General features: G+C 46.2%; 1 protein-coding gene across 1 annotated transcript in view; it reads left to right on the forward strand.

Annotated features, from left to right (window-relative positions):
• ERI3 (ERI1 exoribonuclease family member 3) overlaps positions 1-15,678 on the forward strand; it is a 176,826-nt gene extending 161,148 nt beyond the window's left edge. The window contains exon 9 of the mRNA XM_006899009.1: positions 15,573-15,678. Coding sequence (XP_006899071.1) covers positions 15,573-15,655 — 83 coding nt within the window. The 3' untranslated portion in view covers positions 15,656-15,678. The remainder of the gene's footprint in view (positions 1-15,572) is intronic.
• The last annotated feature ends 170 nt before the right edge of the window (positions 15,679-15,848 follow it).

Genomic DNA, 15,848 nt, shown 5'->3' on the forward strand with positions numbered 1-15,848 from the left:
GGAACTGACACATAGCTGATGCTCTGATGGGTTTTCAAAGGCAGTTAGAGGAGATTTACCCTCCTTCTCCCATGGAACATGGTGGATTCGAACTACGTGCCTTCGGGATTGCAGTGCAGCTTTTTGCCACTAGGCCACCAGTCCTGGTACAAACATAAAAAAGGCAGAGTTTGTATTTTTCAAATAAGAATAGGTGAAAGGAAAAAGGAACAAAGGAGTGACAAATATTGGCAAAAAAATTGAAATGATGGGCAATTGTAAAAGGTCTAAAGGAAGGGGTACCAGTGATGTTTCCTGGACAGAAACTGTGTGGTATCATTTGGATGTTGTAGTTGCCTATTGCCTTCGAGTCAAGCACGACTCATAGCGACCCCATGAACAAAAGGCCTGAAGGCCCTCTACAACTATCAACATTTATCAAAGTTCATAGTGTTTCTGGAGACATGTTGTTTAGGAAGTGGATGCCACTCCTGCTTCCAAACATGTCATAGTATGTTGTTATTGTTATGTGCCATTGAATCACCTGCGATGTATAGTGTGACCCTATGTACAGCTACTCTGAACCCTTGACCTGTCCTGAGCCAGTCTCACTAATTCCGACATACCAACCCCTCATTGTCCCAGTCACTGTATCAATCCATCTCATCCGGGATCTCCTTCTGTTGTGTTGTCTGTCCACCCTTCTGAGCATGATGTCCTTCTCCAAGGACCGATCTCTCCTGGCCATGTGCCCAGAGTATGAAATAGAGATTCAAAATCCTAGCCTCCAAGGTGAGACTTGGTTTCACCCTCTCCAAGATAGACCTATTTGTTTTCTTGGCAGTCCATGGTATGGTCAAGACTCTTCTCCAGCACCACAACTTGAATAGCTTCTGTCATCCCTAGTCATTGTCCAACTCTTTGAAGCATAGCAAGTAATTGAGAAAACCATGGCCGGGATTAGATGCACCTTTGTATCTAGACTGACATTGTTGCTCTTCAGCACTCTGGATAGGTCCATGACAGCAGATTTTCCCAGTGCAATTTGCCTTTTGATTTCCTGACTGCTGGTGTTGGTTGTAGATCCAAGCAAGCTGTAATTGCTAACAACCTCAGTCTCCTCTCCATCTAATACGATGCTGCCAGTTGGCCCAGCGGTGAGAATATTTGTCTTCTTGATGTTGAGCTTCAGTCCATATTGAAGACTGCAGTCCTTGGCCTTTTCCAGGTGTTTGAGATCCTTTTCAGTTTCAGTAAGCGAGGTTGTATAGGTAGTTAATTAGTCTTCCTCCAATCTTGATGCCACAGTCGTCCTCATAAAGCCCTGCTTCCGGAATGATCTGTTCTGCATACACATTAAAAAGGTACTGGGAGAGTATGCATCCCTGACACACTCCTTTCCTGATTTTAAACCATGCAGGGTTTCCTTGCTCTGTTCTGGGGACTGTTACTTAGTCCATGTACAAGTATAAGTATAATCTTGTAAGTACAGTCAAGTGTTCTGAGATTCCCATTTTCTTCAAGGTTAGCTACAATTTATTGTGATCCACACAGTCAAATGCCTTTGCATAGTCAATGAAACTCAGACAGGACATTCTTCTGGTACTCTCTGCTTTCTACCAAGATCCATCTGACATTGGCAGTAATGTCCCTAGTGCTACAACCTCTTCTAAACCCAGGCTGTATTTCTTGCAGTTCTCTTGTCAGTGTACTGTTCAAGTCTTTACTGGATAATCTTCAGCAGGATTTTGCAGGTGTGTGATATGAGTGATATTGTTTGATAATTTCCACACTTGGGAAAGGTGACTCAGGTCACCTTTTTTAAAAAAAAATTATTTTAGAACATTTACAGAGATTTTGGATTTCCATTCATTCATTATTGCACTTTTTTCTCTACCCCTCCCCCCCCAACCCAGTTCGTTTCTCTCTTTGAAAAGCAAAAGACAAACTTCTTCATTGGTGTACAAACCACTCCCCTGTCCCCCCACCCCAAATGCACTCCACTATGCAACCTCAATTCTGGATTTCTGTGATAATCATAATACCCTATCATATACCACTTTTAAACTGTTCTCTCCCTCATCTGTTTCCGTTCAGTCTACACAATCTATCCAGTTTTTCTCAGTCTTACTCCAGCCCTGATGTCAGTCCCATTCTGCAACAATGGCACCATGCAGTATTTGACTTTTCGTGACTGAGATATTTTACGCAGCATAATGTCCACCAGGGTCACCCATTTTGAATAATATTGCATGAGTTCCTTGTTTTTCAATGTAGCGTAATATTCACACAATGGGTTGCCTTTTTTTAGAATGGGAATAAATATGGATCAGTTGGCCAAGTAGTTGTCCTATAGATTTCTTGGTTCAACTTGGTGAGCATATTCAGGGCAGCATCTATTTGCTGAAATATGTCAATTGGTATTCCATCTATTCCTGGAGCTTTATTTTTTCCCAAATGTTTCAGAGCAGCCTGCACATCCTCCTTCATCACCATTGCCTCATGCTCATAGGTTGTTTCTTGAAATTCTTGTGTCAGCCAATTTTTTTTTGGTACAATGACTCTCTGTACTCCTTTCATCTGCTTTTAATGCTTCTTAATCATTCAAAATTGGGAAGGGTGTACGCAAGGGATGTGTCCTGTCTCCATACCTTTTCAACCAGTATGCAGATAAAATTATCCAGGAGGCTGGGATCTATGAGGAGAATTGTGGCATCAGGATTGGTAGAAGGTCTATCAACAATCTGTGTTATGCAGACGATACAACCCTGCTTGCTGAAACTGAGGAGGACCTCATGCACTTACTGCAGAGGGTCAAGGACTGCAGCCTTCAGTATGGACTGAGGCTCAATGTCAAGAGACAAAGATTCTCACCACTGGACCAATTGGCAACAACAGGATGGATGGGGAAGAGATTGAGATTGTTGACAGCTTCAGTTTGCTCGGCTCCACGGTCAACATTCTTGGCACCAGCAGCCAGGAAATAAAAAAAACATATTGCGATGGGAAAGTCCGCTGTTCGGGACCTCTCTAAAGTACTCAAGAGCAACAGTGTCTCTCTGGAGACTAAGGTGCACCTGATACAGGTCATGGTCTTTGCAATCACTTGTTATGCATCAGAGAGTTGGGCAATGACTAGGGAGGAAAGAAGGAGAATTGATGCCTTTGAGCTGTGGTGCTGGAGAAGAGTATTGAATGTACCATGGACTGCCAAGAAAACAAACAGATTCATTCTGGAGAGGGTTAAACCAAGCTACTCCTTGGAGGCAAGGATTCTGGGGCTTCATCTGACATACTTTGGGCATGTTGCAAGGAGGGACAGGTCCTTGGAGAGAGACATCATGCTTGGGAGGATGGAGGGATGATGCAAGAGGGGAAGACCCTCTATGAGATGGATTGATTCAGTGACTGGGGTAATCGGGATGGGTGTGTCAGAGGCAGTACGATTGGCACAGGATAGAGCAGGGTTTAAGGCTGTTGCACATAGGGTCGCTATGAGTCGCAAACAACTCGACGGCTCATAACAACAACATTCAGTTCTGCCTATAGCATCCTTAAGCATTGAAACTCGTGGCTTGGATTTATTATTTCTTTACGTTTAAGAAATGCCCAGCGAGTTTGGCCCTTTTGATTTTTCTGACTCCAGCTCCTTGCACATTTCAGTATAATATTTTGCTTTGTCTTTCTGAGCATCCCTTTGAAATCTTCTGTTCAGCTTCTTGATATCTTCCCTTTGCTTTGGCTTCTCGGCACGCTAGTGCAATATTCAGTCTCTTGGATACTATACCCAATATCCATTTCCCCTTCTTCCTCACTAAATAGCCCAGTGAGTAATTACAGGCAGCACTAATTTGCCAGTGCAAGTTAAATGGCTTTTTAGTTTCTCTTAGAGCTAGATGTGACCATGCCTCTAGGTTCTGACCAGTGAGATGAATGTTTTCTGTGGAACCTCCAGAAACAATGCTCAAGGAAAGTGACTCAACCTGAAGTACACCATTTTTGCCTTTCTCTCCTTCCTCCTCTCTGTTTGGAATTTGGCTGTGATGGTCAGAGCAGCAGCAGCCACTCTGGACCAGGACCATGAAATAACTTGGAGGTTGGAAGCCACATGCTGATAATGACAGGGCAGAAAGAAGTAAGCTCTGAGTTTCTGATAGCCTTGTAAAGCTAGGAGACTGTTAGCCTAGAGTGGACGTCATAGACATTAAAAGCCCATCTTAGTTGAGTTGTATTTTCTCCCATTTCTTATGTTCAGATGGGCTTTGGGCTCTTTCAGCCTTTTTAGCATTGTCATGAGATAAACAATTTGATCAGATGTTTCAAGCAGGCATAACAAGGGCACAGGTATCTTAGCTTGAAAAAATAGTGCCCTCACTTCCACATAGTGCTTATTCCTTGTATTATCCTCCTTCCTGCTTTTCAAATCGGTACCAGTTTTTTATGTTTCAACTGCAGGATAAATAGGCTGAACCCACTGCTGACCAGTCAACACTGACTCACAGTGACCCTCTAGGACACAGTAGAACTGCCCCTTCGGATAGCCAGGACTGTGAATCTACATAGAAGCAGATTGTCATCTTTCTCCCTTAGATTGGCCCGATGGGTTCAAACCGCCAACCTTTCCAAAGCAGCTGAGCCACCTATATTCTTTTTTTTCCCCCACCTATATTCTTCAAGAAAAAGAGAACCCAATTGAAAATAACATTTTTTTTAAAAGGATTTTATTATCTTCTGAAAGAAGTTTAGAGGTAAGATGAGTCTGTTATTGTTAGGTGCTGCGTAGTCAAGTACAACTGAAAGCAACTCTGTGTAGAGATCTGAACTCTGTTCTATCCTGTGCCGTACTCATCTCTGAGTCACTGTGTCAGTCCATGTTAGGATCTTCCTCTCTTTTGCTGATCCTCCACCTTTCCAAGCATGATGTCCCTTTCTAAGGCATAGCCTCTCCTAGCAACAACCCCCAAGTATGTGAGCTGAAGCTTTGCCATCCTCGCCTCCAGGGAGCACTCTGGCTGCACTTTTTCCAAGACATATCTGTTCTTTTGGCAATCCATGGGGTATTCAGTACTCTTCTCCAACACCATAGCTCAATAGCATCAATTCTTCTTGTCATCTTTATTCATTGTCCAGTTCTCAGATACACAGTAAGTGATTGAAAGGACTGTGGCCTGAATCAGGAGCACATTAGCCCTCAGACTGAAATCACTGCTTCTCAATAATTTAGAGAAATCCCTGATAACAGACCTCCCAATGCAGTATGTCTTCTAATCTCCTGACTGCAGGTTCCTGGAGTGTTGATTGTGGACCCAAGTAAGGTTAAGTTATTGATAATTTAAGTCATTTTCCATCAATAATGATGTTGCTTGTGGTGAGGATTTGTGTCTTGATGTTGAGATGCAGTCCATATTGAAGGCTGTAGTCTAGGGTTGGTTAATTCAACATCTCAGCAATGTTCTCAAGGACCCAGATTTTTGCCATTTTTTATGCTTTTTCATCTTCAACTTGTTCTTTGCAGGGTAACTCCTCTCAGGTTTGCAAGATGACTTCTTGTCCGAGACATTAAGTGCAGAAATGAAAATATCCAGCAGAATATCAAAGACTTTCCATCAGCTTTTTGCTTTAAAGACCTCATTCTCCTTGGAAGTCTCTGCGTACTCTCCCCCACAGGTCTCTGTAGCCAGAACACATGCCCACCGTGAAGCTAGTGACTGGCAAATGAGGGTGGGGGGACAAGAGGGAATGACACAGTTGGCTCAGACATGTAGAATCTGACCACATGGGCAGCTGTGGACTCTGACAGCATAAGGGCTGGCTGTTGGGTATGCAGGCATAGGTTGACAGGTGGCTGATGATGGGGAAAGCAGAGATAGAAGTGATGTCAGGAATACAGTAAGATAAAAGAAAAGTGAACTGTTAGCAGAGACTAGAGATACTTCATTGTTTCATAGGAAAAGTAGGAGAGAATGTTAAGAATGAGGGTGCCACTGAAAATGAAACATCATGAATAATCCTTAGTGATGAGATAAAAAAATGGAAGAGGCTGGCAGCAAAGTTTGTCCAAGGATAGATTGTAATGTGTTCTGTGGTTGTGGGCAGGCCAGTCTCTCAAGGAAGCAACTTGGTCTGGATTAATAGCACAAAATAAATGCTCCCGATAGGCTACTGGCACGTGGCTCTTGGCTTAGTATACCAACCTCTTAGTTCTGGAAAGAATCTGCCCTGATTGGTCAGGCTGTTCTGGAGTGAGCCGAGGCCTTGTTACCTTCTTATTTGAGCCACTGAAAGCTGTCTTCACAGGGGAACCCTGGGGACAAGGGGAAGGTGGGAGCTGGGGTGGATCAAATGAGGCTGCCAGATCTGGTGGATCCCAGCCTAGTTCTCCTCTTCATTTGGCCTTAGGTTATGTGGCTGTCCTCTGGCACTTGTAGCTCTGGAGTCACAGTTTCAAGAGAGGTGAGACTTGTTGGCCTGTCTACCTCGAAAAGGCTGTGGCTAGAGATTAGTGGGGGGGAGGTGGGCATCCATTGTAATGGCCAGAGCAGCCACCCTGTTAGTACGGCGTATTTCACTTTTAATTCTGACATATAATGTAATGATCTTTTTTAAGGCCTGATGATATTATCTGCCTGACTAGATTATTGAGTCTTCATCATCCCCAGATAAATTTATGGCCAGGACGAGGCTCAGGATTTATCATCAGTCAATAGAGCTCGATACTCTAACAAGGCGTGTAATAAGATATACATATTTAATGATCCAAGGGGAGGAGCGCTAATGGGAGCCTGGTGAGTAGTCCACGGGGCTAGGGCTTTGCCCCAGGACTGCCATGCCTGTAAGGGGCATGAACTCTGTATTTACCCTGTAGTCCCCAACTCTGGTCTTCTCAAGACTGCTTTAGTCTCCTTCCCAAGACCCTGAGGGAAAGGTAGGCAGGTAGAGGGAGAGGTTGCACCAGGGATAGTATCACAGCCTAATCACTAGTCCAGAAACATCACACATTCCACCTGGTGACTCCGTTCCTGGCTCTGGACCTTGGAGGGGATAGGGTATCCTTAGACCTGTATACCCAGGCCCTTGAGCTTTAGGGCGGGCCCACAAGGGGAGGGAGTGCTGGGCTTCGCGCCCATGCTGTGCTGATGGTGACGGATGGTTTTTCATTACAGCCTCTCAGGTCCTGCCCGCGCCCTGTGTGGAAATTCTATTTATTCCCTAATTTGTAAAAATTCCCTCTTTATCTGATCCCAATCAGGGCGGGGTAATTGGCTCTCTGGGGCAGCGGCTGGGGTCCTTGATGAAGAGCTATGTGGATGTACTGAGCCCGGCCCCCGCCCGGCCCGCCACCAAGGCCCACAATTAATAATGATTTGCAAATGGCAGACAAGCAATAACACAGAAAGATGTGGCGTCCGCGTTGCCTCTTCATTTCCTCCCCTCACAGATACAAATGGCCACAGAACAAAACCCAGCACTATAAATTCTGGAATTAGTTATTCACCGGGATAAATGGGGCCTGGAGCCGGCAGCCCTGCTCGCCACCACCTTTTCTGCCTGCTTTCCCTGGTCCAGGTCTGTCCTGACCCTGACCTCTGGTTCTTCTACTTCTTTGACTCCATGCTCGATTCCCCAGTGTCCCAGACTGGTCCCACCACTCTAGTTACTCTTGCTGAGTGGCCCAGAGTTGAGAATGGTCACCTAGTATTGGTCTGCTAGGCAGTGACCTTAGCAAGCAGTTGAAATTCCTTCAGCCTCCTCCCCTGACCCCTCTGGCTGCCAGACCTGAGCTCCTGTCTCTACATTGAAGTTTGAATGAAACTGACAAGTCCAGACATGCAGTCCAGATCAGGTTGGTCTTGGGTGTCTTTAGCATTTGAGATCATCCTGGTCATCTGCTGGCCAAGACTGAGTTGAGCCTCTGGTGGCCAGATGTGATGAGACACAAGGGATTTCTTGCCATGCTGACTGGTCATGCTGTTCTGGGCTGTTGGCACAGGCATTTCTGGGCACTGTGCCCTCTCGGCCAGGCGCGTCATGTGTGTGTGTGTGTGTGTGTCCCAGTGACTGTGAGCTGGCGGGTAATGGGCGTGTAATGGCCTCATTTCCATGCCCGGCCTCCAGGAGCGGTAGTAAGTGTTTGATTGCCTTAATTTCCAAACACATCATTATCCCAGCTTTACCAGCGCTTAATAAACACTTTATGAGGATTTTTTTAAAAACATCTTCAGTCCGCATACTTCTCTGAAGTGATAAACTCTAATTAAGTCTAATATTTAAAAATATGGTAATGGTGAGTTGTTTGAATAAGTGGACTGCATTTCTGTAATTTCATTATTACGTAAAACACGCTAATTATTTGGAGCGCGCTTATTACGGAGAGAGAAATCGCCTGCTAATCAAGATGAAATTGCCTTTTCCCCTTATTGTGGAACCACCATCATCCTTCACCATCAGCCCTTTGGCACCTCCAGGCACCTCAATGGGGTGGAGGGGGGTGAAGGGAGGAACTGAAAGAAGGGGTCACTTTGGAGTCGAGGATATAAGAACCTTGTATGGGGGGAGGGGCTGGAAGCAAATGAAACTCTCTGTGGGGACAGGCAGTCTGCACACAGAGCGTGTGATGTGGGCCCAGGTGACCAGAGGACTGTGTGGGCCATGTCTGGGACAAGAAATGGGATGGGTTATATCAGGATGTTGTTAAAGCACTTCTAAAATAAAAACTCATTTCACCTTTTACACAAATCTTTGAGGGAAGTAGTTGCTATAATTACTATTATTCCCCTTTAGAGAAAAAGAAACTAAAGCATAGAAAGAAGAAAGGTCAGTTATTAAACAGCAGATTTTGGATTTGAACCTAGAATCTGAGGCTACAAATGTTCTTGGCTGGTTCAGTCCTAAATTCATTGTGTCTGCTTTCCTTCTTAGCTGTCCCTCACCACTCCACCTTGAACTGCACCCAGCGGTGGCTTGGATGCCAGCCTCCAGCACAAAGTTATTAGATTTTGCAAATCTAAACACAGGGCACCAACATAAATTTGAATTTCAAATAAAGAAGTCATGTTTTTCTGTAAGGGAGCTCTGGTGGCCTAGTGCTAAGGAGCTAGCTGCACTGTCAACCAAAAGGCACAGGGTTTGAATTGACCAGCTGCTCCACAGGAAAAGGATGGACAATCTCTGCCCATGCGGTTTACTGCCTCTGCAAGCCCACTGGAAGATCAACTCTTGAGTCAGTTTTAACCAAAGGGTACATAACATTTTGATGGATGTATGTCCCATTAAATCTGACAGCCTGTCTCAGAAGGCCCAGGATGACTCACTGGCCTTTGCTCTCAGGGCATAGCTGCTGCCACAATATCCAGACAGGAAGACAAAAAAGCTGAGGATAAAAGGAAGGATCTAAAACATTAGCAAATTCAAGATTTCTTGATGTTTGTCATTACCATGGAGCCAGTGTCTTGTACTGTTCAACCCCCTAATCTCTCCTCCTAATCTCACATCTCTGCTGCTGCTTGTTTTATGCATCTGGCCCCATTCCTCACCAGCTCCTCGAGATCACCAATAAGTCTGTTACCAAGAGCCTTTGAGGGAAGGAAACCTGTAGAAACTCCAACAGGCCTCAGGAGGTGTCTGAATTTTCCTTAAGCCAAAAAGCTCATAGGTCCGTAATATCTGCAGTTAGCTATTTTCTCTTCTCACCAGTCTTTTGTCTCTGTTCATTTCAGGTTTTCTCTTTCCTGGCTCCATCAGTCCATGATAATTTTATCTTAAAGAGGTATCATTTGAGAAAGATCAGTGGTGGACAGATATCACTGTGGTAGTAAGATGATTCATCATTATTATATATTGTTGCATTAGAACCAATTAATACCTCACCTTCCAGTGGGTTTTCAGAGGCTGTAAACTTCGTGGAAGGAGAATATCAATCTTCGCACAGAGCTGCTGGATTCAAGCTGCATGCCTTTGGGTTGGCAGTGCAATTCCTTACCAATAAGCAGACAGAGCTCCCTAAAACTTCATTGGGGTGGGGGGACTTAGATCCTCTATTTCACACTATACACAAAAACAAATTCCAGGCAGATAAAAAGTTAAATATAGTAAAAAAAGAATATATGGGGGGGGAAGTGAGTAAGTGACTGTGTGTGTGTTATGTGTGTATCAATGTTAAAGTAGGGAAGACCTTAAGCAAGACATGCAACCTTCTGGGTTATAAAGGAGATGGCTGATGAGTGTCCTACAGGGATCTCAGACTTAACATCTAAAAGCTAATTTTACCACCACTGATGTAGTTCTGGTCCACCTTCATTTCTGACCTGGACTACAGAACAATCTGCTAATCATCCCACCTTCAGGGTTAACCCCTCCACTCATATTTTCACATCTAAGGAGATGATTCTAAACACAGGCTTGGTCTTGTCATTCCCATTCAGACTTTTCAGCACCTCATCATCCTTCCCAGAGTGATTAAATAAGAAACTCTCTTTTTCAGGACTTCTTCCAGTCTCTACTAACTCTGCCAGCTTCATCTCACTACTCTACCTCCTCATCACCCAACCCAATTTTTATACTTATTTGTACATTGTTAAACACAGCTTACCTCCAGAAATCTGCCAATATTGTTCATTACGTGGAGAACTGCTTCTCCCTCACCTCAGCCCCACCATGCCTGCCTAACTCCTTCCTGCATTAGAAGTCAGTTTCCTAACTTTTAAAAAAGAATCCTTTCCTGATGCTCAGCTGAAGTAGGTGACGTTTCTGTGGCTTCTCAGCTTCTAGTACTTCTCATGTGGTACCACTTTATAGGCAGGCTTCTGAAGGGCACGATGTCTTGCACACTTTGTGACCTGACATTGCCACTGTGCACCTGGCACACAGAAGTGGCAGTAAATGTTTGCTGACTGGGTGAACGCATGACCCTGAAAGTCTTCTTGCCTTGGGCCTTGTCCTTTGCCCTTCACTTCTCAGTCAGGTGAGGCTATGTGGCTGGAGCATGTTGGTGTCAGGTTATTCTCCTCTATGAATCTCACTGGGTATCTTAAGACATCTGAACTACCCATCCACTAGCAGCCCTTTCACATCAAGCAGACATTTGACTACCCTTGTTACCCAACTAATGAGTTTACCCTTCATGGTTAGGTGCCAGCCCCCTAATCACCTTCTCTCTGAGGCATTTACGCAGCTGCTCTCTTCCCACAACCTTAAGAATATTAAAGCCAAAAGAACAAGGAAGGTACTGTCATACAAGTTCATAAGCCTGCGAAAACAGGTGGTTGTTGTTAGGTGCTGTCAAATACGAATCATACTGACCCTATAAACAGATCTGAACTTGTCCTATCCTGTGTCGTCCTCACAATCTCTGATACACTTGAGCCACTGCTGCAATCACTGTCAATCCATCTGGATGATGGCCTTCCTCTCTTTTGCCCACCTTCCACTTTCCCAAGAATGATGCCCCTCTCTGAGGAATACCCTCTCCCAGCAACATGCCTGAAGTATGTGAGACAAGACTTTATTCTCTTTGCCTCCAAGGAGCACTCTGGCTGCATCTTCAAGACATACCTATTGGCTCTTTTATCAGTCCATGGGATATTCCATATTCTTCTCCAACACCATCGCTCAACGCATCAATTCTTCCATCACCCATATTTATTATCTAGCTCTCCGATACATAGTGAGTGACTGAAAAGACCATGTCCTGGATCACACACACCTTAGTCCTCAAACTGGCTTCACTGCTTCTCAATAATTTAAAAAAGACCTACTGACATTGTGGGCCCAAGATTGTATCTGACCCCATTCTTTACCTATCTCATACAACTTCAGACCAGCCTCAGTGAGTTCAGTGAGAAAAGCTAAAAGAGGAATTACTAGCCCAGGTGGCCTAGGCTTCAAAAAGAGAATTCTGAGGGGACTCATTATCATTTGACTTACCCTGCTGCTATAGCTTTGTATTCTGAGCTCCAGATCTGTCTCTAGTGTTTCTTTTTGCCATGTTTCCGCATTTTCAGTCATCCACTTTTAAAACTGGTCAGTGGTTTTCAGTGATCCTTATTAAGGATTCAAAGGCTTGAAAAGAGCCCTAGGCTGGAGTTCATAACTGCTACACCACTGATCAGCCAGATAAAGAAAGCACGTTTTTTTCTCACTCTTAATTTTTTAATGGACCAGCTGCAATGCAACAAGTTAAGAATCCCCAGTAAACAATGAGAATTGGTAGTCAATTTGTGATGGCTTCGTGGTAAGGAATTATGCTGCCAACCCAAATGCCCATGGTTTAAACCCACCAATTACTCTGCAGAAGACATATGGGCAGTCTCCTGCTTACTGCCTCTGGAAACCTGATGGAGAGTCAGCTATGAGTCTCTTCTGATGTGACAGCACACAACAGCAAAGTCAGTTTGTTGAGGGAATGAGTTGGCTTCATCACATGTATTGCCCCCCACCCCCATCATCTAAGCTACAGATATTCTAATGGCAGCACTGTCAGCATTGAGTCATCCAAAAAACTCGCATCCTCGCCTCTTTAGGCAGAGGAAAGGATTGCAGCATAAAGAACAACATGTGGGAATCTTATTTAATCTTCACAGAAACACTGAGGTAATTTCCATTATCATCCTAGTTGAAGAAACTCAGCACTTACCAAACTCCATTGAGGCGGACAAGACAGAAAACAAAGTCCATGCCCTTAGCCACTTAGTCATTTACAGAAAATAGTAAGTGGTTTCTTTGAGGTTAGAGTACAGAGTTGTATGTAGAGCGCGACAGAGGTGAGATCAGAGGGCAGGAGTCAGGTTTGCAGGGCCTGTAAGCCATATTAGAGAGTACAGACTTTAAACTGAGGGCAAGGGGAGCCACTGAAGGGACTTAAAGAGGGAAGGACACGATCAGATTTGTGTAAAATCACTTTGGCTACAGGAGAATGGATTAGAGACAGAAAGACTGGACTGTTGTTGTAATCCAGACAAGAGATGATGGAGCCTGTACTGGTCAGGGGTTGGGGATGGTGCTGCTAGAGAAATAATCAAAGATAAAATCAGCAGGACTAAGTAATTGATTTGGAGGGCACTGTGCCAAGCAAGGCTCTCAGGTTTCTTGTTTGGGCATTTTCAGTGCCTTCACTGCAATGGAGAACACAGGGATAGGAAAAAATTTGGATGACAAAATTAGTTGAGTATTGGACTGCTGAGTTTGTATGTAACTTTGGAAATGTCCAGGAGGCATCTGGATATTTTGTGTGGAGCTCAGGAGAGGCAGTGGGCTTGTCTTCAGTGGCAGCTGAAGCTAAGTATTTGGATGAAGTCATCCTGAGGCTAGAGTGAGAAGAGGTCAAGGGCAGCCTTGAACATATGGGCCCAGCACCAGGCCAGGCATAGGTGGGAGGTCAGTGCTTGCCCACTGCATAGACTGAGGATGGGGGTGGGGTTTTTGTGGACACAGACTTGGGTAAGAGTAGGCAGATTGAGTGATTTGTCCAGCAGTGAGGGAGGAGCCAGATGAAGTCAATAGAAAACTAATTTTCTTTTCTGCTGGAAGAAATGAGGTGTGTGGCCGCTGGGTAATTGCAGATAACGAGGGGACTTATTCTTAATATGCACAGCGGCCAGGGTCCCCAGAGTGCAGGAGACAGGAAGGAGTGGAGGTGCCCCGACAAGGCCAGGCTTCTTAGACAATCACCTTATCACAGTACCCCCCCACGGCATTCCCCCTCCCAAGGGCCTTTCTATCACATCCCACCCCTGCTGCCTCCTGCACAGCCCTTCCTGTCCCATTCCCCTTCCTGTCAGCCATTTAGCTCCTCCCGTGGCAGCCCCCTCCACCCACCACCCCCACACATAGGCATACACACTAAGGGAGACAAATGACGAGGCCTCAGCTGAGCGGGGTGCGTGTCCGGCCCATAAACCACAGGATGGGTCACGTCTGGAGTTGCCATGGACGCCACTACCCACTCATCTGTCTTCCCACTGTTCTGCCTCAGAACAGCCCTCATGGCTTCCTTGTCCCTAGGGAAGCAAGGTATCTCTGTGTTTGGGCCTGGGGTCACCTCTCCATGCATCCATTGACCATAGGTACATCCGTGCAGAGCTCTGCAAAGCAGGACCTGCCTGCCTTGCTCCGTGGCCTTACCCCAAGCCCCCACCGGCCATACCAGGGTCAGCAGAGCTGGTGTGGGTAGTGGCATAAGCCCCTGGGCTCATCCCTCTACCTACTCCCTCAGCCCTTTTCTAGCTAGTGGGTCCCCTTTCCTGGTCCAAGGTCCTGCCAAGATCAGAGGTAGGGGCTCAGTGTAAGGGGTTGGTTCTTGACCTGACCACTCCCCCGCCGCCTGCTTATGACATCAATGTACAATATTTCTATAATCAGTGCATTGATTCCATGAAGGTTCTTTGTGGCTGAGGCCCTATCTGTGACCTTGTGGGATCTAAGGGAGGTGGGAAAGACAGGTTAGGGTACAGGGAACTGATGACACATCTGGGCAAAGGAACAGAAAACTTGGGCACTGGGTTGTTTTTTCAATCACAGGCTGACCAGAATGGGAAAAGCTCTGGTGCAGGTGCACCTCCTGCTGGTGGTGGCAGAACTGTGTCTGCCATTGGGCCAGAGTGCCTGTTCTTGTAGCCACCAAAGTCCGGAGATAGTTTGGAGCTAGGCATTCTCCACAGGGAGAAGCTAGTTGTGAAAGGCAGTGACATGCTCAGACGTATTTAACTGGAGGTATTGAAGAAACAGGGAGCTCTGGTCAGTTAGTGGTTAGGAGTAGCTCCGCTCTGTGGAAGAAAAATGGGAAGTCTCCTCCCCTGCAATTTACTGCTTCTCAAAACTCACTGGAAAGTCAGCTGTCAGTCAGTTCTGACCCAAAAGTACAAACCAACAACATTAAAGAAACAGGGCCAACCAAGGAGACTAGCTCCTGAATGAAGCATGCAAGCACGGGCAGAGGTAGGGCTGACAGGTGGACACGATGCTGATGGCAGGGCTGTGATGGGGAGGGGGCAGCCAGGCAAGGTGCTGTTGGTGCATCACGCCTGGGGCACAGCAGATGTGCTTCCTGGAGACTGGCCCAGTAGTGCCAAGCCTTGTGCCTTGTCACCTGTGATTACGGCCTTGGCTACATCTCCTACACATATGCAAGTACCGGCAAAGTCACCCTGGCCATGGGCGTGATGAATGGCCGCACAGTAATGAAATGGAGACATCAAGGCGGGTGGCGGGAAGACAGAGTGTGGCGGACGGGCCGTCCCCACGCGGCGGCAACAAGAAGGATCGCCCAGCGGCCGGGGGCCGTCAAGGGAGAAATTACACATTTACTCTGCCTTTTTCTTACTGCGATGGCGCCCATACATCACCGCTGGGGCTGGGGCGGGACACACTGGCCAATTTCCAGCATGAATTATGGAACTGAGAAGCATCAAGACCAAGCTTCCTGCCCAGCCCAACCTGAAGCTGGAAGTGCTCCCATCAGGGGACGGCCTCTCCTCCCTTGACCCTGTGGCCCCAGAATCTGACTGCCTCCTCCCTGTCACCCATGTAGGCATGTACCATGGAGGCATGGAGGGGAGGAGTGCAGGGCCCATCTAACTGCCTTCTCACTCTCTCTTTAGATGACTGCAAAAACATTGCCAACATCATGAAGACACTTGCCTATCGAGGTTTCATCTTCAAGCAGACATCTAAGCCATTCTGATTGGCCGAGGACGGGATGGGGCAGGACAGGGTAGCTGCTTGGCCCAGCCCAGAACCCTCTTCTCCCTTACAGAGGGGAAAAGGGAGAGTGGCACAGATCTACGTCCAGAGTGTCCCCCAACTGCCCTGTGGGCTTGTGCCTCGAGCAAGGGCTTGGCCACTTGGCCTCTGGAGCAGAGACTTTGTGCACCCCC

This window comes from Elephantulus edwardii, unplaced genomic scaffold, assembly GCF_000299155.1.
Source record: "Elephantulus edwardii isolate Elephantulus edwardi_28Jun2011 unplaced genomic scaffold, EleEdw1.0 scaffold00243, whole genome shotgun sequence".
Taxonomy (NCBI): Eukaryota; Metazoa; Chordata; class Mammalia; order Macroscelidea; family Macroscelididae; genus Elephantulus; species Elephantulus edwardii.